The sequence below is a fragment of the Zalophus californianus genome, chromosome 1 (assembly GCF_009762305.2).
Source record: "Zalophus californianus isolate mZalCal1 chromosome 1, mZalCal1.pri.v2, whole genome shotgun sequence".
NCBI lineage: Eukaryota > Metazoa > Chordata > Mammalia > Carnivora > Otariidae > Zalophus > Zalophus californianus.
Genome location: NC_045595.1, coordinates 124956572 through 124982439, shown reverse-complemented (window position 1 = coordinate 124982439; position 25868 = coordinate 124956572). Strand labels below are relative to the sequence as shown.

Below are 25868 nucleotides of genomic sequence, written 5' to 3'. Positions count from 1 at the left end.
TAGCCTCTGCTTCTAACTAGGGCAAATCAGTAGACCTCTTTTAGCATAGGTTTTAATACCTGTCAAATGGAGCAGATTATTTTATCTACTTCATGGAGATACTAAGAAGTTAAATGTAATTATATACTTGAAAATGTTTTAGAAATTATCAAAATTCATTAGTAATGGAGTCTTTAATATCTTTCATTTTTTTAGAGATTGTCTACATTTCTGATTTGATTTTGTAAATTACTCTTTACTTATTGCTTCTGGCTTAAAATTAATTTTGCAGTTTAATTTTTAGTTCTTTATAATTTTATATCCTCTAATTCCCTAATCTCACTTTTTCAAAATAAGCAAAGAATACTACCTCTTCAAATTATCTTTCATGTTTTGGTTAGAGAGAATATCTTCAAGATTCAGTGTTGGGCTTTCCACTTTCTCTATCTTTGGCTGCATTCTTTCTAGATAGGCTTCATTCTCAGACTGACATTTGTACCATGTAGCAAAAAAGGATCCCTCAGCACTGGGCTCATGCAATTAAAACATCTGTATCTTGAAAAACACTACCATGCGGGGTAGATGCAGTTCTCTGGAGTAGTTAAAATGTGTAGCATGGGGAAAGAAATGCAGAACATGCCAAAACACCAGGCTTCCATGACAGATCTCATAGAAATTAACAAGAAAAATAGTTAGAACATAGAAGACAAATGATAAAGGATCTGGGCAGAGAATCCATCAATAATGAAATAATAAATGACTAACAAATTTGCAAAAAATGTTTTGGTCTTACAAGTAACTAAGGAAAGTAAGTGGTAAAGTTCCAAAGAATACTAATAAGCAATCTTAAATAGCTGTTGGCAAAGAGATGGAAATAAAAGCTATGATTTTTTTCTCCTGAGTGAAGCATACAACAAACTTATGTATAGAAAAAACTAAAATAAATGAGTTATGTATTTAAACATGTTAATGAAAGAACTGCAGAGAAAAAAAAAAACTAAGGAAAGCAAGAGAGAAAAAATAGCCAAGATAAAGACCAAAATCAGTGAATTAGAAAGCAGAATAGAGAATTAACAAATTATTCTAAGAGTTTGTTGTTTTCAGAAAAAAACAGTAGTCAAACCTCTGGCAATTCTAGTTAAGAAATAAACAAAACAAAACTACAAAGTACTGAGAGTGAGAAAGGGAATGACATAACTAATAACATAGGCATTTAAAATGTTCTAAGAGTATGATGTTCTTCACTGTAATGACAGATTTAAAATCTGAGTGAAACCAAAAATTTTCTAGGAATACATAAATTAATAGGACTGATGAAAAACATTGAAAATATGAACAGAACAATAACCAAAAAAGAAGTGAAAGGAACTCTGTTCAAATTTTTTTTCAACTATTTCAAAATGTTCCAAAGTATTGAAAAAGATCAGAATCTTTCCAGTTTGTTTTACAAAGCTGGCATAAGTCTGATAACAAACCGTAATAAATGTAACTAAAAATAAATTACATATTTGGAAAAAAGTCAAATTATATAATTACTAAGTGAAAATAAGTCAGTAAGAATTAGAACAGTACAATTTAAAAATGAATAATATTTATGAACAAACAGTACACACACACACACACGGCCAATAAACATAAGAGGTTGAGCTAATAATCAAATTAAGGTAAGGTGCACCCATTTTTGCCCATCTGACTCACAAAGAATAAATAGGTTAAAGCATTGCTAATACCTAGTGTGGGTGAGGGTAAAGAGAAAGAAGAATTTAAATATTTTGTTAGTTAAAGGGTAAAACTTTTCTGCAGGAGTACTTTCATAATTATGTTCTAAAATGTGTTTTTTGGATTGCGATGTATACTCCTGACGCAGCAATTCCAGTATGTAAGAAAACCTTATGACATATAGAATATAACAGTTTGGAAATGATCAAATGTGTGGGCAAAATGTATATTCAAGGCTGTTCAATGTACATTATTTATGACACCGAGAACTTTCAATGTCATTAGAGAAATTTCTCACTGGAGAAAACATTAAATGGGGATCCAGTATAATTATGCCACCATCTAAAAAAATGGTATACATCTATATTTATTATGTCCATTATATATTCAAAGAAACAATCAAAAAAGCAGGTTACATAGTAGTATAGATAATGAATAATATAATTTTTGTAAATTGAAGGCTAAAGACATGATGATAGATGATAGATAGATAGATGAATAGTTATATCCACACCAATATCTAATAGTAATCATTTTTTAAATAATAGAACTGTTTGTTTTTTCTCTTTATAACTTCTTAATTATCTAAATTTCTAACAGTTTAGTAGAGTTCTTTCCCCTATTTGTGGTGAACAACCAGTTCTGTTTCATTTTGTTTTTCTCCCAATCACTTGTGGATTGATACTTTATTAAATACAGTAAAAATGAATTACTAGGAAAAAATGAAGTAAAAATAAGACAAAAATACAAAATCTAATTTTTATTATAAGATTCAACAGATATAATATTTCTCTGCTGAACTCCTATAAAGGTTTCTGAATATTTACTCTGTTTCTTTACTATTTCATCATAAATCGGTAGTTCATGGAATGACATTGTGTAGCACTAGTGTAGTGATTAAAGACACAGATTTTATGGCCAGACATCAAGGTAAAAATCCCAGTTGCTAACTCTGCAGAGTAATCTATAGAGTAATCTACACAGTAATCTACCTGAGCAGATTACTTAAACTCTCTGAACTTCAGTTTCCTCGTCTGTGAAATGAGTTCTATGGACTGAATGTTTGTGTCCACCCTCCTCTCCCACAAATTCTTATGTTGAAGCCTAATCCTCAATGCAATGGTATTAGGAGGTGAGCCTTTGAGAGGTGATTAGGTCATGAGGATACAGCCCTCATGAATGGGATTAGTGTCCTTATAACAGAGACACCAGTGAGCTCTCTGACTGGCTGTCTTTCTATCGTGTGAGGTTACAATGAGAAGTCAGCAGTCTACAATCTGAAAGAGGGCCTCACTAAAACTCGACCATACTGACACCCTGATCTTGAACTTCCCAGTCTTGAGAACTGTGAGAGAGAACCGTTTCATTTTTAAGCCACCCAGTCTATGGTATTTTGTTATAGCATCCTGAACTAACACAATGGGCATGAAAATAGTGCTTCATATTGTGATTATTAAATAGGGTAATAGATGGAGAACACTGCTTGTAACTATTTAAGCACTATTTAAATGTGTGCATTTGTTATTACTAGTATTGCTTTTATAAAGAGAAGTAGAGTTTAATAATGGGCAAAATAAAGCCAATGATATAGCAATCAATCTTGAGATTCTCCTAGAATGCAGAGGTGAAAAAAAATCAGAAAACCTAAAGAAAAGATATATAAGATGCAACTTAAGAATTACTTTCTTAAGAAAGAAAACACAGCAGTTGGAATAAGACCAATAATCAAAGATGTAACTGAAGAAAAGTTTTATAAGTTAAAAAAAATACCTGAGTATGGAAACACAATGAATGTACCTCTTTCCAGGTAAAATAGATGAGAATAGAACACATCTGAATTCATGACAGCAATAATTTTGAATTATAAGAAGATAGAAAAAAATACTACAGGCTTGAGGAAAAGGAAAAAATTTCAGTACAGCAAGTTTTTAAAAATTATGTCTGGTTTCATTTAAAAAAAGTGCTATGTTTTTTCTTCTCTACTTGCTAAATACAAGAATATAAATGGAGAGGGATGCCTGGGTGGCATAACTCAATCAGTTAAGCACCTGCCTTCGGCTCAGGTCATGATCCCAGGGTCCTGGCATCGAGTCCCACATCGGGCTCCTTGCTCAGCAAGGAGCTTCTCCCTCTGCCAGCCTCTGCCTGCCTCTGTCTCTCTCTCTGATAAATAAATAAAATATTTTTTAAAAAAAAGAATATAAATGGAGTACTATGTATTTGCAGAGAAATGGTTATGTGTCAAGAAATGTATATTCAGCCATGTTAATTTACATGTGTAGTGTTAACAAAAATACATTCTCAGCTATGCACTAGCTCAGAAAAGTTACCATGCACATAAGCCCTCTTTAAAAAATTACTTGGAAGTGCGCACTAACAAACTGAAAGATGATTAAGAAAAAAAATAAATAATGAAATCATCATACAAAAGAACTTGCCAACAACTTCCCTCTATGATTCCCTCTATCACTAAACACAACCCTCATTTCACGGCAAATGTCCTCAAACAAGAGTCCACACTGATGAAAAAGTAGAGGGATGGATGCATCCGTTCACAATGGCTTCTGAATAAAACTTCAGAGCAAACCTCAGTACGAGTTACTATTCCTCATTATAGGAATCAGTCCATAATTTGACACAGAAAAACCCTATGGAAAAGTCCCTCAGATATGATTTATCTTCTCATCCAAAACCCCGGTTAAACATGATTACAATTGTTCTAAAAAGAAGGCAGGGAAGGAAAAAATGAAAGACACCTAAATACTAACATGGTAATTTTTAAATTAAACTTTACTTTGAGATAATTATAGATTTATATGAAGTTGAAAGAAATAATGCAGAGATCCCACGTATTCTTTATGCAGTTTCTCCCAGTAGTAAAGTCTTGCAAAATATAGTACAGTATCACTACCAGAATATTAGAATTGATACAATCTACCAATCTCAAGGTTTCTGCAGTTTTACTTGTACTCATGTGTGTGTTGTGTGTGTATTTAGTTCTGTGCAATCTTAAGATCTGTAGATGCATGTATTCACCCAAGATATAGGGCAGTTCTATCACTACAAGGATTCCTTCCTATTGGCCTTTTATAACCACAACCTCCATCCCATCGCTAACCCCTAATCTCTCACAATCACTACTCTGTTCTTTCCTACAATTTTGTCACATAATAATGCAGTATGTAACCTTTTGGGGTTGGCTTTTTTCACTCAGCATAATTCTCTAGAGATTCATTTAAGCCATATGTATCACTCTTTTTTTCCTTCACATTGCCAAGTAGTATCCATTCATCCATCATTGCGGTATCTCATAGTATGGGTGTACCACAGTTTGTTTTTTCATTCACCCACTGAAGGACATCTAGACTGCTTCCAGTTTGGGGTTGTTATGAATTAAGTTCTATAAACATTCACGAATGAATTTCTGTGTGAACATTCATTTTTTTAGGATAAGTGGCCAGGAGTGCCATAGTGTTGAGCTATATAGTAGTTGCATGTTTAGTTTATTAAGAAACTGCCATATTGTTTTCTCCAGTGGCTGTACCATTTTACATTTCTGTCATCAATGTGTGAGTGACCTCATTTCTCAGCTTTTTCAACTTTTGGTATCATTACTATTTTTTATTTTAGCCATTCTGTAGTTATAATTTACAGTTTTAATTTGCATTTCTCTGACTAATGATGGTAAACAATAAACTGTTGAACAACTTTTATGTGTTTATTTGCATCTGTATGTCTTTTTTGGTGAAATGTCTGTTCACATCTTTTGCCCACTTTCAAATTGGATTGTTTATTTTTTTCTTTTCTACTGTTGAGTTTCAGTTCCATTATGGTCAGAAAATATATATTCTGAATGATTTCAGTGTTTTCAATTTGTTGAGGTTTGTTTTATGCTCCACAAAATAGTCTATATAGGTGATTTATACATGGGTGCTTGGGAAAAATATGTATTCTACTGTTGTTAGGTGAAGTATTTTATATATATATGTCAATTAACATCCTGTTGGTTGATTGTGTTGTTTGGATTTTCTGTGTCTTTGGTGATTTTTTTTTCTAGTATTTTTATTACCTGCTTAGAGGGGGACATGGAAATACCCAACTATAATTGTTACATGGGTATATTTTAATACATTTTAGTTTTGTAATTGATAACATATAAAAAGAAGCAAAGCATATAAGAAAGATGCAAAAATTATATACAATATATAATTTATTATGATATAAAACATGAAAATTATAGAAAGAAATATGTAAAAACAAATTTTTTTCAGTGTATTTTTTTATTATTGAGGTACAATTGACATACAATATTATATTAGTTTAGGTGATATGATTTCAGGTGATGTAATGATCTGATATTTTTGTATATTGTAAAATGATCACCACAGTAAGTCTTAAGTCACAGTAAGTTAATATCCATCACCAGACATAGTAACAGAATTTTTTCTTGTGATAACTTTTAAGATTTAATTTCTTCACAACTTTCACATATGCAATATAGTATTACTAACTATTGTCACTATGGTGTACATTACACCTCCATGACTTATTTATTTTATAACTGGAAGTTTGTACCTTTTGATTCCCTTTACCCATTCCCCCACCCCCACCCCCTGCCTCTGGCAACTACCAATCTGTTCTCTGTATCTAACCTTGGTTTTAGTTGTTGTATGATCCTGTTAATATATCATTGAATTTGGTTTGCTAATATCTTGTTGAGGATATTTACATCTCTAATTAGCAGGGATATTAGAAATATGCCATAATTAATGACAATTATACATTATGATAGGGTTATGGGTAAGTTATTCTCTATCTTTAGATTTTTGTGTGTGTGATTCCAAAAACAATATAAAAATCTTAAAAATTACTTATTGGATGGATGACATATACTCTTATTTGTAGATATTTGATAACAAAAATAATGCCACATTTTTCAAGTTTATCGTTCCTCTCTAGATCTTCAGGAATCACTCAAAATTATGTTTCAGAAATATAGTGGGCAAGCACTCATCATACAATATCCTATTAACAATATTAGTCTTGCTAATGATGATCTTAATTTAAAAAAGAATACATGGTTGCATTTTTAAGAACAGGACCTCCAAAATAATATTTAATGTTAGTTATTTCTTCTGTTATTGGGCTTTATGTTATTTTTATCTGTGTTTTTAAACAAACCTTGAAATTTCTTTATGACACAATTTCTGAAAATAGTTTTGGTATTTATTTCTTAATAGACATTTGAGATATTTAGAAAAAATATTTTATAACTCCTAAGTATTATTATCTTCTTTTCAGAAAATTATCAAAATAAATATGTAAATTAAAATTTGAGCCTGTGATTCTAATTTACTCCTGAAACTTTTTATATTGAAACTTTTTATACTGAAATATTGTACTGAAACTTTTTATATTGAAATTCTTTATACTGAAATTTTAATATTCAGCTTCTCATCAAAACGACAGCTATACCCATAAGACTCTTCACTGTATTTTCCCTTAAATAATATGCTTTTAATTTGTCCATCCATGCTTCCTTCATTCAAAAATATTTTAGTCTTCCTTTGGAAATAAAAAATTAACACCTAATATTAATTTTTCCCAGTTCAAAGTCTCCTCACTGATATATTATCAGGTAGTTTAAAAGTTTTTATTCCATTATGTTCCTGACTTATTTCACCGAAGGCTTACATGTATAGTTTTAGGCAAAAATAAGTTGAACAAAGTCACCCTTCCTACATTCAAATTCACACATTCTTTATCTTCTAGAGAATTAACTTCTGTACAAATGTCTGCATGGAAATTTAAAAATTCAGTAAAATATCTGGAATTTTTAAACAATACTGATACTAGTGTTTTGTCTATATTTGCCTCTAATTCTACCTTTAATTTCAGCATACTTGATAACAATTTGCTGTATTGCGAAGCTTATTTCAAAGACATCTAAAGATTGATCATTTTTATTCTTTTCCTGGCCTTCAATCTTATAGAGGTAGAGAATACTGCAGTTGTTAGAAGACCAGGCATTTATTCTTCACTTTCTCTCAGTGTTTGTGGAAAAAGCCTTTAATATTATTAAATCTGAAGGTCTTCTTCCTCTTGCCATGTAAGATCTGAATGTCCTCATGGGGGTTATTCCCTGACTTTCTGAATGGCCCACAAAAAGTTTGCCTGAGGAAGAAGGCTTATCTGCTCCATCACAAACAGAGAAGAACACGACAGGAAGGGACAAAGTATACACACAATGTGTGTCTTGTTTGCATCTTTTTTATTTGTGTAGGATTTTATATGAGTTCAGGAGGTTTGGGTATTTTGAGACTTGAAAAAATTGTTGATTTCATTTCGAAGATTAAGTTAATCAAGAAGGTCTAGAATTTTAATGACGATATACTAACAAATAAAACACACAATTTTACTCATTTTTCTTCTACTGATTTGGGTTTTATAAGGAGTTATACCATTCACAAATCTTTTTTTCTGAAAAATTTTCCATTTAGGTATTTCTGGGTCCTATACGATCAGATTGCTAAAAGAGGGGAGATGCTGATGCTGTCCCAAGCTGCTATGATCAAACTACAGTGCTTTTTTTTTTTTTTTACAGATTTTATTTTATTTATTTGAGAGCCAGAGAGCAGGAGCTGGGGGGAGAAACAGAGGAAGAGAGAGGGAGAAGCAGGCTCCCTACTGAGCAGGAAACCAGATGCGGACTGGATCCCAGGACCCTGGGATCATGACCTGAGCTGAAGGCAGATGCTTAACGTACTGAGCCACCCAGGTGCTCCACTACAGTGTTTTCTTAAATTGTATTTCAAGATCTTTTTACAACCACCTTGACATTTGTGAGGGTCAGACTGAGGTATAGTTACTAAATCATTGTTAAATGTTTTGTCTCTTTTATTACCAATTAATCAGGTAATCTTTATAAAACATCCAAACTTAACATTGACTGAGGTCATCCACAAATAGTCTTTCCTTTTTTTTCCCAGAGTAATTGAGAAAAGAGTTTTATAATATATACTCTGAGGATCCTTTTAAGAACATGAATAAAATTTGACTATTTTCTAAAAGATAATTTGAAAGACTCTTATGTTTGATTATGTATATATAGTTATTACCGGAAAAGGGATAATAGGGACATCTGGGTGGCTCAATCAGCTAAGCATCTGCCTTCAGCTCAGGTCACGATCCCAGGGTCCTGGGATCGAGTCCCGCATTGGGCTCCTTGCTCAGCGGGGAGCTTGTTTCTCCCTCTCCCTCTGCCTGCCGCTCCCCCTGCTTGTGCTCTCTCTCTCTCTCTTACAAATAAATATATAAAATCTTTAAAAAAAAGAAGAAGAAGAAAAGGGATAATAGCTTATATGTGTAAAGAGCTCTTAAATTAATAAGAAATTAGCATGTCAATGGAAATAGGCAAGGAATAAAAAACAGGAATTTACACAGAGCTAAACCTAGCCAAAATTCATTTTAAAAAGATCTATCTAATGCAAATTAAAATGTAAAGGCAGTGATTTTTGTCTGGCAATTAGTATTAGGTTCAATAAATATTTATTGACCAAATAAATGAAGCAACATTTTTCACCTATCAAATTGGGAAAGACTTTTAAATGATATAAATTCTCACAATTGACAGGATATCCAAGCAAAAAATAATAGTATCATGTAACTACCAATTCAAACTATGATATTGAACATCTAGATTCTAGATTTTATTTTAGCTTACAGCTTTTGTATAAAATTAAGAAGAGAAATACATTTTAGAACAGAATATAGTCATTCTCAAATTAATTTCACTTTAAAAAATAATTGACAATAATGTTAATGTAAATAGCAAGCTAATCTCAATTTAATCTATAAAAGAAAAATTAGTTTAAACTATATCATTTAAACAGTGTTTAGATTACAAGAAATTTTACATTAAGGTATATATAAATAGGTATTAATTCCAAATATTACTATCCCCAGTGAGAAAATTTTCTCCAATATATGGTCAGATGGAGATAGAAAGTGCAAAAACGTAGATATTCTGAATAAGGTCACTAAACAGAAAGCGGGGTTTCATCTTCCCCATCAGCCTTAATTCCAAGGAACAGTAGAAAACTTTAGGGAAAATAAAATGCCGATCTACCCTTGTCATATTATTGACACTTCTTAATGTTTGGGGTTCTCCTAAAAAATTAATTACCTTCTTCATCTACAGTTTATCTATGGTGCCCAGAAACCATTGACTTCCTGGAATTTTTATTAAGAATTCCACATTCTTGCCATGTTTTTCAGATACTGTGGCCTCTGCCAATGAATTCTAATAAATTTTCACTTCTATTCTTTCAATAACATCTTAGAGAATGTGATTCAGACTCAAATTAATCACCGATCATGTTAATGGTTCCTAGGAGTTTACTTCTGATACCCCTTATTATATTAAATCAAGCTTGATAGTGTGCTAGATCATTGCTCAGCTGGGTTTTCATAAAAGCACTGGTATTTAATATGATTTATACCTGGTTTTCTGTTAATATCTTTGCTTATTGTATGCTAGACATTCTTAGCAAATGGCACCCCCTTAAAATATATCATGCTTTTAAAATATTTTACAGGAAGCATTTTACAGTAAAATGTGTTACTTATTTTATATGATAGTCACATACTAGTGAACAGGAACAACTTATTTAATTTATAATCAAAATATTAATGTTTACATTGTAGTTTGGAAAATGTATGCATACATGTACATGTTTTGCTTATATAAAAGATCAATTACCTGCCAAGATTATTAGGAAATTTAAAGTATTATTTTTTTAAGCTTTGCAGCAAAGGGGCAGCTCTGGGAAAACCATTTGAAGCATCTGCTGAAGATATAGCAAGTGTGGCAAGTTTCATCGAGACAAAGCTTGTTACATGCTATCTACGCATGAGGAAACCCGACCTTGCCCTGAATCATGCACACAGGTAAAATGAAGTATTAATAACTGCAAGTAAATACTGTTCATACAAGCAGAGGGCACTATGTGAGCTTGTATAATCAACTTCCATTTCATTTAAATTTAAAGGCAAAACAAAAAAAATATTTCTTTACTACTTGATTTATGTTAAGCTAGACAATCACTGGGAGCACAAAGGGCTTCTCAAAACCTAATGGAAAGAACAGACACATAAACAATTACTCATAATGCAGGGTAAGATAAAAAGGCAGATAACTGGAGTAGCAAATTATTACAGTAAGAGAGGAGAGAGTGAATAAGGTAAGTAAGGGATGAGAAGATTTTCAAAACTGCACACGATCTGGAGAATGGCAGAAGGAAATTTGGACTGTAAAACACAGGCAGAGACTTGATGTTCATGGCTTATTTGGTGATAGGATAGCTGAGTCATGGGATGCTATGCAAGGGTAGGTGTGACAGCTGTCCAAAGGTGCAAAACACTTACCATTGTCCGTAAGGATTTCTTTTTCATATTTCTATCCTTCTTCAGAAGTCTGTATCATTATGTTATCTTGCGGCTTCCTAGAATCCCCAAGCTTACCTAGACCTCTTTTTCTCTCTTTTTTGGGGGGGCAGGGGGGCTTTGTTTTTGTTTTGTTTATTACTTACTTTTTAAATTATTTTTATGTTATGTTAATCACCATACATTACATCATTAGTTTTTAATGTAGTGTCACAGACCTCTTTTTCTTCTATAAACATATACCTCTCATATGTCCTGTTTCCTAAAGGCCTTGCTCTTACCGTGGGTAATATTCAGTTTAATCTACAGCAAAGATAAAGTGATTATGTTATACCTTTCAAATAACTTTTTCCTTAGAATTATGATGCCTCCTCCCCTCCCTGCCTAACTTTGAACAATTTACCTAGAACTTTCTGTCTTGTTTATTCTCTGATCTCAGACATCCTGTACTTCCTTTGGATACAAATAACAAAACTAATATAAACATGAAAACATAATGCCTGCCTTGTTAATAACCACTAGGAAACATAGCTATCAGTTATACTAAAACCCACCTCATGAGCGGGAGATCTGCCAACATGGTAAACATTTACAGCTCCACATCCATGAGGATATAAAAGATCTACCCAAGATTCTCCACATTCATAAGGAAACCTTGAGTTTGTAGGCTAAAGCTTGCCATCAGGGACCTGCAGACAACAAAATCACTTTGAAATTCATAAGATAACCTTCTTGAAAGTAATTTTTCTGCTTAAGTAAACTACAGAACCTAAAGGCAGAGTCTCTTTGACACCAAAAAAAAAAAAAAAAAAATCAAACCTATACTTTCTGGAAACATTTTATGCAGCCATAGTTTCCAAACCCAGTATCAAGACATACAGTCTGTCAAATAATTTTTGTCCATTTCCACTTAAAAGAACCAATATTAGAAATATAACATATATTTCAATATGTCAAAATACTGGAATTTCTGGGCTACTTGGGCGACTTGTGATCACAAGAGGAAAAATATTTTAAATTTGAACTGACCCAGAAAATGTATAGGCATATGTAAACAATAATAAATTGAGATGCACTGAAAGTAATTATTTATCACCTTCTCCATGATTTTCACCACACATAAAAAGGATCACCAACATGGCCTACATTTTAAGGAAAAGATCTCCTGGGATATCAGAATGGTTTGATGGACTTTTAAATCATTTTTAATAATAAAAGATTTCCAAATTGTATGGTCATGTCAAAACTCAATTCAGTGTTATAAAAATAATTATGAACATAAGTAAAAAATTCCACTGCAATCCAAATATAAGAAACAATAAAATGCTACTGGTCCTAAGAATGCCAAGATAAACTTCAATAGGTTCATGATTTAGATTTAGCAACTCTTGTTTTAAAACTAAGAGCGCTCTTTCAATACTTGAAAATTGCTGAGAGGAGGATATATAATGTTGAATAGCAAAATGATCTTACGTATTACACTTGGATTAACTTTCATCTTTTTTTCCTATTGTAAAATAACTTTTGCTTCTGTTTCTAAGTTGAACATTAAGTAAGAAATGAAAATCAATAGAGGTTAAACAGTCAATTCATACAATTAATAATGCACCAAGTGAGATAAATCATTTTCTTGGGCTTGTCATATTGCAGAAGTCAGTGCATAGGATTCTAATATTAAAGTGTTTTTAGAGATCTCAGATTTTAAAACACAGTCTGATATATAATCAATAAGTATGTTTCTCAAAATTAATTAATTAATCAGAATTCTCAATCTATAAATAGCTTACAACCATTAGGTATACAATGAATGCAGAATTTTGCTTTTGTATTATTACCACTTTGTGTTGATGGTTGCTACTAATCATGAATCAAAATTAAAATATTCCTTTTTTGCATTTATATGCATTTGCTAAGCATTCTTTCTTTAATTTTATGTAAATGTGAAGTCTGCTGCATATCTTTAGGAGATTTGTTAGCCCAAAAATTAGCTTAAAAATCATCTATAGTTTTGCTTCTGATAAAAATAAGTGCATATTGTTATGTCATATACAAGACTACAAGAGCCATAACTTTATGGTTTGAAGTTCAACAAAGATACATTTTGAAATTAATCAGGTGTGTATTGTTATTTAAAATATAATAATAAGTGATATAAAGGCTCTAGAAACAACTATTAACAATTGTTTTCCTAATAACATGTTCAAAGTGGCAGATATGCATATCATGGTTTGTTTTTGGTTTTTTTTTTTTTGCTTTTACTTCAACCAAAAGCTATGCCTAGATTCACCAGTCAAACACATACTTGCTTACCTCATCAGACTAGTGCCATTGTTTATTAGGAAATGTTTTGAATATTCCTGAGATAGATTTCTAATTACTGCTATCTTATCAAGAATAGAAATCCTGCTATCTCTTTTTCTATCTCATAATTATATTTTGATGTATATAATTGTAAAGATTTTAATGGCGCATATCACTTTTTTGCATGTTCCTCATCTGTAGCTTCTTGTTTGTTTTTGTTGCAGAATTTTGATGCCACAAGGTAGAAGGCAAAATGAAATCTAAAATATCAGATATATAGAAAACATCCTATTTTCAAAATTGTTTTAGAATGGTGGCATCTACATTCATTCATTCCTTCATTCATTCCACAAATATTTATTGAATGCCTACCAAAACCCTGTGCTATGCAGTGGGGAAGCAGTTGTAAACAGGAAATGTATTATACACATTACGAGAAATGTCAAATTGTAAAAAACAAATAAATATTAATAAATACATGAGAAAAAAGAATGTGATAAATGCTATGAAGGAAATAAACATAATTTCATGTTGCAGAGGCAGTATAGTATATTAAATCAGAGCAGAGTCTGGAATCTGACTGTCTAGGATTAAATTCTGACTCCCCACTCATTAGTTAGCCTGAGTTTAACTCTCTATAATATTGGGTTATAATTATAGTACCTACTTCAGAAATATTATTTCACAAAGTTTTGTGAAAATTAAATCTAAATCCATGAATTTTTCATTCCACCTATGACAGAGTTACTGGTATTAGACCTGTCTTTCTACTGTAAACAAATAAAACTGGACAAAATATATGAGGCAACTATTTTCAAGTATTGGATAAAGGTCACAGCAGAACCATGATCCCTGAAAGAAGGGAAATACATATGGTGAGCCCCACAATTTTCTCAGTTTTTTGCTGGGGTTATTTTCCTGCCCTACTTCAGGGAGATGGATATCAAGTTAAATTGCAGTCTCACTGAGCTGAGGAGGCAGAGATTAGAACACTAGGCTGAAAAATAAGCTGTAATTTATAGGGTAAATGGCCAAAGAAGAGGTGGCTGTATGAGGGGATGGGGGCAGAAATCTGCATGAGGATATACTATAGGTTCTTGTCCAATGTGAGGAGTGAGACTCCATGTAGCAGAGATTGCCTGCTGCAGGACTAAGTGCTAAGTGGAAATATAAGAGGACCTGCAGTGATGGAACGGGTTGGAGTGACAGTCTGAAAAGACCTCACTGAGTACCTCAGGCATTCAGTTGAGACCCCAGAAAGGCCACGCTTCAGGAGTAAGGACCATGACCTCTAGAAAGGGCCACTCCTTAGGATTAAACCAAAAGAGATCTGCCCTAACAAAGACTAAAGCCAAGCATGACAAGAACAAGAGTATACACTATTTGTTTGATAGGAAAAACAAACAAACAAAAAAAATCAACAAGTTCACAGGGATGATGTCATAATCCTGATTCCTTACAAAGTTTCAACCAAAATGTCTGGCATAAAATTAAAAATTAATACACCTGCAGAGAAATAGGTAAATAAGACTCATACTTAAGAAAGTAAACAAGCCATAGAAACAGACACCAAGGTGACTCATATGTTGGAATTGGTAGAGAAAGATTTTCAAGAAGCTATGAAAAATAGGTCCAAGGCCCTTGAGATAAAGATAGTAATAATAACTGAAGAGATGAGAATCTCAACAGAAAAACAGAAACTAAGAAAAGAACCAAATAGAGATTTTAGTATAGATTAATAAAATATCTGAAATTTTGAAATGTACTGGTTGACCTTAACATTAGTATGGAGACTGTTAAAGATTGAAGATGAATTTATAGAAATTACCCAATGTGAGAATGGAAAGAAGAGAGATTTCAAAAAATTAACCAACTGCAGTGACCTTTCGTCAGGGACAGTAGCAGGAAATCTAACATACATGTAATTGAAGTCTCAAAGGGAAAGGAAAGAGAGAATAGGACATTAAAATAATTACTGAAAATTTTCCAAATTTGATTAAAAAAAAGGGATATCCAGTTAGCCCCAACTAGGATAAAAACAAAAAGAACTACATCTAGGAACATCATAATCAAACTCTTGAAAACCCAACAGGAAGGGAAATATTAAAAGCAGCCAAAGGAAAACAATACATTACATACAGGGAACAATGATATAAATAACAGGTGACTTTTAATCAGAAATAATGGAGGCTGGGGTGCCTGAGGAGCTCAGTTGGTTAAGCATCTGCCTTGAGCTCAGGTCATAATCCCAGGGTCCTGGGATCAAGCCCCCCCCCATTGGGCTCCCTGCTCCACAGGGAACCTACTTCTCCTTCGCCCTCTACCCCTCCCCCTGCTTGTGCTCTCTATCTCTCTGTCTCTCTCTCTCAAATAAATAAACAAAATCTTTAAAAAAAAGAAATAATGGAGGCCAAAATACAATGGGATAACTTTAACTGATGAAAGATAAATTATAAATAATAAGTTTACATATTTTGATGTGAAATATTTGACTACAATACCACAAGGTCTGTGGGAGGGAGCACAAATGGAATTTTACTACTAATATTTTTACATGAGATAGTACAATATTAACTGTAACTAGTCTGTGTTAAATTGAGAATGCATATTATAATCCCAGAGTAAACCTTAAAAGATAGAAAAAGTACAATAGTGAAGTTAAAATTATATACTAAAGATTTACTTAACTAAAAATAAGTCAGAAAGGTGAAAGAGAGGAACAAATAATGAATGGAACACTGGAAGATAATAGCAAGATGGTAGAGTTGAACTAAACTCTATTAATAATGACATTAAATGTACATTGACTAAACATTCCAATTAAAAGGCAAATATTGCCAATCTGGATTAAATCACAACATTCAACTATATGCTATTTACAAAAAGATATAGATCGAGATTAAAAGGAAGAAAAATGATGTACTATACAATAAACATAAAAACTTATTTTTATGTCAGGCTCAGGTATGTTAATATCAGACAAGGCAGAACATAAAGAGTATTACCAGAGATAAAAATAAAACTCAATAAAATTCTGAAAATGTGAAATCTGACAGGGTTTGTTCCCTAACCACAATGGAATATGGTTAATGGAATTATATCAGAAATGATTAATAATAAGATATCTAGAAAATCTCTCCAAATACTTGGAAATTAAACATTTAAATGACACATGGGTCAAAATATAAGAAAATAAAATAACTGATGCAAAGAGAAGTTATTTGGATCTCTGCTTTATCACTTACTAGCTTTGACTTCCACAAGAAATTTAACTTCTCGGGCACCTGGGTGGCTCAGTTGGTTAAGCGACTGCCTTTGGCTCAGGTCATGATCCTGGAGTCCCAGCATCGAGTCCCACATCGGGCTCCCTGCTCAGCGGGGAGTCTGCTTCTCCCTCTGACCCTCCCCCCTCTCATGCTCTCTCTCTATCTCATTCTATCTCTCAAATAAATAAAATCTTAAAAAAAAAGAAATTTAACTTCTCTTTGCATCAGTTTTCTCATCTTTAAATCTAAGTAAACTGCTTAAAGTCCTTCCTGAATCTAAAATATATCAAATTTGTATTTTATTTCAGTTCCACCACCAATAACAAATGCAGATTATTTTTGATGGTATTTATTAATACCAATAAACTCTATATATGCATCTACGAGATTTATTTTTAAGATACCTTTTGAACCCATCAGAAACTCAATAAAGTAGATAATTTGAAAGCTTCTATGAAAATACAACTCTTAAGTTGTCATATCAACTTTGAGGATAATTAAAATGCTCAGTGGTGATATAAGCTTAAAGCATTACAGACATTTGGAGACAGAGAAAGATGGTAGTGGAGTGGGAGGACCCCAGGCTTGTCTCCTTATATGAACACAGCTAGATAACTATCACATCATCCTAAATACCCCAGAAATTGACCTGAAGACTGACAGAACAAACTCTGCAACTAAAGGGAGAAAAGAAGCCACATCGAAGAAGGTAGGAAGTGCGGAGACATGGTTTAAAGGAGAAACAAATCATGGGTGCTGTGGAGGGGAGGGAGCCATAATCACAGAGAAGGGCAAGAGAGAGAGGAGCACACAGGGGAACACACTAGGAGAATGTTTCCCCAAAGCCATTGGCTTGAAAAATGAGAGAGACTGAATTTCATAAGCTCTAACAACCAGTGGGGCTTAAAGCCCCGCATCGGGCTCCCTGCTCGGCAGTGAGTCTGCTTCTCCCTCTAACCCTCCCCTCTCTCATGCTCTCTCTATCTCATTCTCTCTCTCAAATAAACAAATAAATAAAATCTTTAAAGAAAAAAAGAAATAATAACAGAAAACTTTCCTAATCTGGGGAAGGAAACAGATATCCAGGTCCAGGAGGCAAAAGAACTCCCACCAGAATCAACAGAAGCAGGCCAACACCAATTGCAATTAAGCTTGCAAAGTATAATGATAAAAGAAATATCTTAAGGGCGCCTGGGTGGCTCAGGTGGTTAAGCAACTGCCTTCGGCTCAGGTCATGATCCTGGAGTCCGGGATCAAGTCCCGCATCGGGCTCCCTGCTCGGCAAGGAGCCTGCTACTCCCTCCAACCCTCCCCCATCTCATGTACTCTCTCTCTTTCTCTCTCTCATTCTCACTCTCTCAAAATAAATAAATAAATCTAAAAAAAAAAAAAGAAATATCTTAAAAGCAGCAAGACAAAAGAAGTCCTTAACTTACAAGGGAAAACCCATAAGGCTAGCTGGATATTTCTCAACAAAAACTCGGCAAGCCAGAAGAGAGTGGCATGATATATTCAAAGTGATGAATGGGAAAAATCTACAGCCAAGAATATTCTATCCAGCAAAGCTATCATTCAGAATAGGAGAGACTAAGAGTTTCCTAGACAAGCAAAAACTAAAGGAGTTCGTGACCACTAAACCAGCCCTGCAAGAAATAATAAAGGGGACTGAGTGCACGGGAGAGACCAAAAGTGACAAAAACAAGAAAGGATCAGAGAAACCTCCAGAAACAATGACAAAACAAGTAATAAGACGGCTCTAAATACATATCTATCAATAATTACTTTGAATGTAAATAAGCTAAACACTCTGATCAAAAGAGATAGGTGTCAGAATGGATAAAACCATCCATTTATAATTGCACCAAAAACAATAAGATATCTAGGAATAAACCTAACCAAAGAGGTGAAAGACCTGTACTCTGAAAATTATAAAACAATGATGAAAGAAATTGAAGATTACACAAAGAAATTGAAAGGCATTCCATGCTTGTGGATTGAAAGAACAAATATTGTTAAAATGTCTATACTACCCAAAACAATCTACACATTTAAGACAATCCCTATCAAAATATGAACAGCATAAACTAGAACTAGAACTTCGCAGAACTAGATCAAACAATCCTAAAATTTGTATGAAACCACAAAAGACCCCAAATAGCCAAAGCAACCTTGGGGGGGGTAGGGAAACAAAGCTTGAGGCATCAAAATTTCGGACTTCAGGTTATATTACAAAGCTATAGCGATCAAAACAGTATGGTACTTGCACAAAAAGAGATACATAGAACAATGGAACAGAATGGAAAATGCAGAAATAAGCCCACAACTATCTGGTCAATTTATCTTCAACAAAGCAGGAAAGAATATCCAGTGGAAAGCAGACTGTCTCTTCAACAAATGGTGTTGGGAAAACTGGACAGCAACATGTAAAAGAATGAAACTGCACCACTTCTTACACCATATGCAAAAATAAATTCAGAATGGATTAAAGACGTAAATGTGAGACCTGGAACCATAGAAATCCTAGAGGAGAACATGGGCAGTAACCTCTTTGAAATTGGCCATAGCAACTTCTTTCTAGGTATATCTCCTGATGCAAAGGAGAAAGAGCAAAAATAAACTATTGGGACTTTATCAAGATAAAAAAAACTTATTCACAGCAAAGGAAACAATCAACAAAACTAAAAGGCAACTTGTGGAATGGGAGAAGATATTTGCAAATAACATATCCAATAAAGGGTTAGTATATATTTTGGATATATATATATAAAGGACTTATAAAACTCAACACCCAAAAAATGAATAATCCAATTTAAAAATGGGCAGAAGACATAAATGGACATTTTTCCAAAGAAGACATCCAGATGGCCAACAGACACATGGAAAGATGCTCAACATCACTCACCATCAGGGAAATGCAAATCAAAATTACAATGTGATATCACCTCACACCTGTCAGAATGGCTAAAAGCAACATAAGAAACAACAGGTGTTGGTGAGGATGTGGAGGAAAGGGAACCTTCTTGCACTGATGGTGGGAATGCAAGCTGGTAAAACCACCATGAAAAACAGAATGGAGTTTCCTCAAAAAATTAAAAATAGAACTACCCTATGATCCAGCAATCACACTACTAGGTATTTACACAAAGAATACAAAAATACTAATTCAAAGAGATACATGCACCCCATGTTTACAGAAGCATTATCTGCAAGAGCCAAATTATGGAAACAGCCCAAGTGTCCATCTATTGATGAATGGATAAAGAAGTGGTATACATATATATACCTGTATACATATATACCATCTACATATACATATGTATATATATATCATAATATCAGCCATAAAAGAATGAAAAAGGGATACATGCACCCCAATGTTTATAGCAGCATTATCTACAATAGCCAAATTATGAAAACAGCCCAAGGTCCATCAACTGATAAAAGGATAAAAAAGAGTATATATATATATATATATATATATGTATATATATATATATGTATGTATACACACACACATAAAATATGTATATATTATATATATGGACACTTAGGCTGTTTTCATAATTATATATATAATTTAATATATGTATATATATATATATGAACAAATTTCACATATATATATAGACACACACACCAAGATTGTATATACAATAGATTATTCCTCACCCATAAAAATGAATGAAATCTTGCCATTTTCAACAATGTGGATGAGCTAAAGAGTATAACTCTAAAAGAAAAAGTCAGTCAGAGAAAGACAAATACCACATGATTTCACTCATTTGTGGAATTTAAGAAACAAGACAAACAAAGGGGGGAAAAAGAGCGAGAGAGGCAAACCATCAGTTTATTCTCAAAGGGGTTCTCAGGGTTATCAGAGGGGAGCTGAATGGAAGGATGGGTTAAATAGGTGATGGGGATTAGATGGGTTAAATAGGTGATGGGGATTACAGAGTGCATTTTTTGTGATGAGCACCATGTATTATATGGAAGTGTTGAATAACTTGAAACTGATATCACATTGTATGGTAACTGGAATTTAAATAAAAACTTTAAAAAAAAGCATTACAGATATTCAAGAATTTTATTTTTTTTTAAGATTTTATTTATTTATTCATGAGAGACAGAATGAGAGAGAGAGGCAGAGGGAGAAGCAGGCTCCCCACGGAGCAGGGAGCCCGACACGGGATTCTATCCCAGGACCTTGGGATCACGACCTGAGCTGAAGGCAGACACTCAACCGACTGAGCCACCCAGGCACCCAAGAATTTTAAAATGAACTTACTCATAGTAGAAGAAACAGAAATTTTGCAAATTTCTTACAGATTTCATGAAATGAGATATTTTAAATATAGCACTTTCTTCTTTACCATAATTGAACATTCAAAATTTGGCCAAGAGTGACATCAGCAAGAGAGCAGAACTGAAGTTTCCCAGTTTGTATCCCCTTTCAACAACAATAATTTATCAGCCATCCACAGAGAGAAGTGCCTTTGCAGGAGCTTTGGGATCTAGATAGGAGATTGTGTACCCTGGTGGGGCAAAAGACCAGGAACTGTCTTGATAAGGCAGGCCCACACCAAGGAGGATGACTCACCTTATAGTGATTCCAGGTACAGACTTGGAAACAGCTCTGATCCCTTGATCCTGCCACTAGCACACCAAGGGACTTAGGAGAAGTCATGCCTGCCTGTGCCTCAGGTAACGGGCCCAGCGAAGTGACTTGAACCCAGCTTCAGTCCCTCTTCATCACAGTCCCTACAAGTCCATCCAAGAATCTGGTGGGAGACATGACAAGTCATGCCTCCAGAGCCAAAACAATAGACCTCAGTCCAGGCTATGAACTCTGAAGGAACCCTGGGACTTATTTCCAGCTCCTGCCACCAAAAGTCTGGAGCCAGCCTGCCTGCACAAAGACCCACCTAGTGACCCAGCAGGAGCCCTCCCAGGGACCTGGAGGAGCAAGATCTATCCACATACCTGGTAACAGGCACTGTCTGAAGACCCATTTGCAGACCCTGAAGTAGACCCTTGTCCCAGCCTCAGCTGTACTAAGCAAGGTCCTAGAGGCAGGAACCAGATGTAATCCACCCCCACCTAGGTCCCTCGAACAGGCCCACCAACTGCAGATCCCAGTATGGATGCAGCAACAGCCAAGTGACCTGGCTCCAACTTATGTCAGCTCCAATTCCAGAGGTAGTCCCATCAGCCTGGAAAACCTATAGGAGCCAACATTGGAGCATGTAAATATTGAAAGCAAATATTAACAGAACTGAAGGAAGGAATAGACAGATATACAATAATAATAGGGGACTTTGACACCCCTCTCTCAATAAATGGATAAATCATCCAGGCAGAAAATCAATAAGGAAAAACAGACTTGAATAACACTACAGACAAATGGACCTAACAAATATATGCAGGGGCCCTCTGGCTATACCCCAGCTAAGGCAGAGCAGCAGTAGCTAAATAAAAAAAAATATGTATATATACAGAATATTCCATCCAAAAGTACCAGAATGCACATCCTTTCCAAGTCCACATGGAACATTTTCCAGGATCATAAATAGAGCCACAAAGTAAGTCTTAACAAATTTAAAAAGATTGAAACCATGCCAAATATCTTTTCTGACCACAATGGTATAAAACTAGAAATAATAAAAGGAGGAATATTAGGAAATTTACAAATACATGCAAATTAAACAACATACTCCTGAAAATCCAATGGGTCAAAGAAAAAATCAGGTATCTTGAGACAAACAAAGATGAGAACACAACATACCAAAACTTATGGGATCCAACAAAAGCAGTTCTAAGAGGGAAGATTATAGAGATAAACGCCTACATTAAGAAAAAAAGGAAGATGTTAAATAAACAACTTAACTTTATACCTCAAAGAATTTGAAAAAGAAAAACAAACTAAACCTAGAGTTAGTAGAAAAAAGGAAAGAATAAAGATTAGAACAAAAATAAATGAATTGTAGACTAGAAAAACAATAGAAAAAATCAACAAAATTAGGAGTTGGTGTTTTGAAAAGATAAACAATATTAGCAAACTTTAGATAGACTAAGAAAAGAAGAGAGGACTCAAATAAAATTATAAATGAAAGAGAAGACACTACAGCTTATACCACAGAAATACAAAGGATTATAAAAGAATACCATGAACAATTGTACACCAAAAATTCAATAACCCAGAAACTTGAACAAATTCATAAAAAATGTACAATCTGCCAAGACAGAATTATTAAGAAGTAGAAAATCTGAACAGACCTATAAGTGTGGAAATTGAAGCAACAATCAAAAGCCTCTTATCAAAAAAAAGGACAGGACCAGATGGCTTCACTGGTGAATTACACCAAACTTTAAAAGAATTAACTCTATCCAGTCCTCAAACTCTTCCAAGAAATAGAAGAGAATAAAATACTTCCAAACTAATTTTACAAGGCCAACATTATTCTGATACCAAGGCCAAATAAGAACACTACAAGAAGTAACACTACAAGAAGTGAAAATTACATTCCAATATCCTTGATGAACATTGACAAAAAAATCCTCAGCAAAATACTAATAAACTTAATTCTACAGCATATTAAAAAGATCGTGCATGGTGATTAAGTGGGATATATTCCTGAGATGCAAGGATGGTTCAACATATGCAAACGAAAAAACGTAATACATCACCTTAACAAAATAAGATAAAAATCATATGATTATCTGAATAGATGCAGAAAAAGCATTGGCAAAATTCAAAAGCCTGATGATAAAAAAAAAAAAATACCTCTCAACAAATTAGGTAAAGAAGAAATGTGACCTCAATATAATCAAGGCCATATATGACAAGCCCACAGCTAACATCATATTCAATGGTGAAAAGCTGAAAGCTTTTCCTCTAAGACCAGGAACAAGACCGCGATGCTCACTCTCACCACTCATATTCAACATAATACTGGAAGCCCTAGCCAGAGCAATTAGGCAAGAAAGATAAATTAAAGGCATTCAAATGGGAAAGGAAGAAGTTAAATTGTCTCTATTTGCAGATGGTGTGATCTTATGTAGAGAAACCCTAGAGATTCCATCAAGAAACTATTAGAACTAATAAATAAATTAGGTAAAGTTGTAGAAAACAAAATCAACATACAAGAATCATTTGCATCTTTATATGCTAACAATAAATTATCTGAAAAATACATTAAGAAAACAGTCCTATTTATAATAGCATCAAATATAATAAAATATTACTTAGGCATAAATTTAATCAAGAAGATGAATGACCTGTACACTAAAAAGTGTAAGATATTAATGAAAGATAAAAGATACAAATAAATGAAAAAATATCTTGTATTCATGGATTAGAAGAATTAATATTGTTAAAATATTCATACTACCCAAAGCAATCTGTAGTTTTAGTGCAATCACTATGAAAACTCCAATGGCATTTTTCACAGAAGTAGGAAAAGAAATCCTAAAATTCATATGGAATCACAGAAAACCCTAACTAGCCAGAGAAATCTTGAGAAAGAACAAAGCTGGAGGCATTGCATTTCCTGATTTCAAATTATATTACAAAGTTAACAAAGAAATGATATTGGCATATAAACAGACACATAGATCAATAGAACAGAGCAGACAGACAGCCCAGAAATGAACCCACACATATATGAAAAGTGAATCTCTGACAAGGATGCCAAGAATATACAACGGGGAGAGGACAGTCTCGTCAATAAATGATGCTGAGAAAACTGGATATCCACATGCAAAAGAATGAAATTAGACCCTTATACCATTTACGAAAACCAACTCAAAATGGATTAAAGACTTAAAAATAAGGTCTGAAAGCATAAAAGTCCTAGAAGAAAATGTAGGGGAAAAGCTCCTTGACGTTGGTCTTGGCATTGATTTTTTGGATATGACACCGAAAGCATAAGCAACAAAAGCAAAAGTAAACAAGCGGAACTATGTCAAATTAAAAAGCTCCACACCAGGGGCACTTGGGTGGCTTAGCCAGCTAAGTGTCTGCCTTCTGCTCGGGTCATGATCTCCGGGTCCTGGGATCTAGCTCCCCGAGCCCCCAGCACCCGTCTCTTCCCATCCCTGTTGCCCCACCCCCCACCCCACCCCCGCCCCACCCCGCCCCACCCCGCCCCGCCCCGCCCCGCCCCGCATCAGGCTCCCTGCTCAGTGGGGAGCCTGCTTCTCCCTCTCCCTCTGCCCCTCCCCTCTGCTTGTGCACTCGCTCTCTCATGCTCTCTCAAATAAATAAAATCTTAAACAAAAAACCTAAACACCTCTACTTAACACAGAAATAATACACATACACCAGAAAGCTCCACCCAGCAAAGGAAACAATGAACAAAAAGAAAAGGCAACCTATGGAATGGTAGAAAATATTTTCAAACTATATGTTTGATAAGGGGTTAATATCCAAAATATATAAGGGACTCTGACAAGTCAAAAGCAAAAATATAAAAAAAAAACAGATTAAAATATTGGCAAAAGACCCAGATAGTTGTTTTTCCAAAAAAGACATACAAATGGCCAAGAGAATAGGTCTCAACATTACTAATCATCAGGGAAATGTATATCAAAACAATGAAATATCACCTCATACCTATTAGGATGGCTACTAACAAAAAGACAAGAGATAACAATCGTTGCCAAGGATATGGACAAAAGGGAACCCCTGTGCGCTGTTGATGGGAATGTAAACTGGTATAGCCATTTTAGAAAACAGTATAGAGAGCCCTCAAAAATTAAAAATAGAACTACCATATGATCCAGCAATCCCACTACTGATTATATATCCAAAGAAATAAAGTCAGTGTCTTGAAAGGATATCTGCATTTCCATGTTCATTGCAACATTTTTCATGATTTTCAAGATATGGAAACAATCTGAATGTCTGTTGATGGATGAATGGATAAAGAAAATGTAATGTGTATACACACACACACATGCCCAGTGGAATATAATTCAGCCATAAAATGCAGGAAATCTTGCTATTTGTGACAACATGAATGAACCTGGAGAATATTATGCTAAGTGAGATAAGCCACACACAGAAAGAAAAATACTGTATGATCTCACTTATATGTGAAATCTAAAAAAGTCTAACTTCATATAACCAGAGAGTAGAATGGTGATTGCCAGGGCCTGGGA

The 25868-nt window shown here is 34.0% G+C and overlaps 1 protein-coding gene across 1 annotated transcript in view; it reads left to right on the top strand.

Annotated features, from left to right (window-relative positions):
- SPATA16 (spermatogenesis associated 16) overlaps window positions 1–25868 on the top strand; it is a 222759-nt gene that overhangs the window by 64135 nt on the left and 132756 nt on the right. Inside the window, exon 3 of the mRNA XM_027585794.1 lies at window positions 10502–10647. Within this exon, the coding sequence (XP_027441595.1) occupies window positions 10502–10647 (146 nt within the window). The remainder of the gene's footprint in view (window positions 1–10501; window positions 10648–25868) is intronic.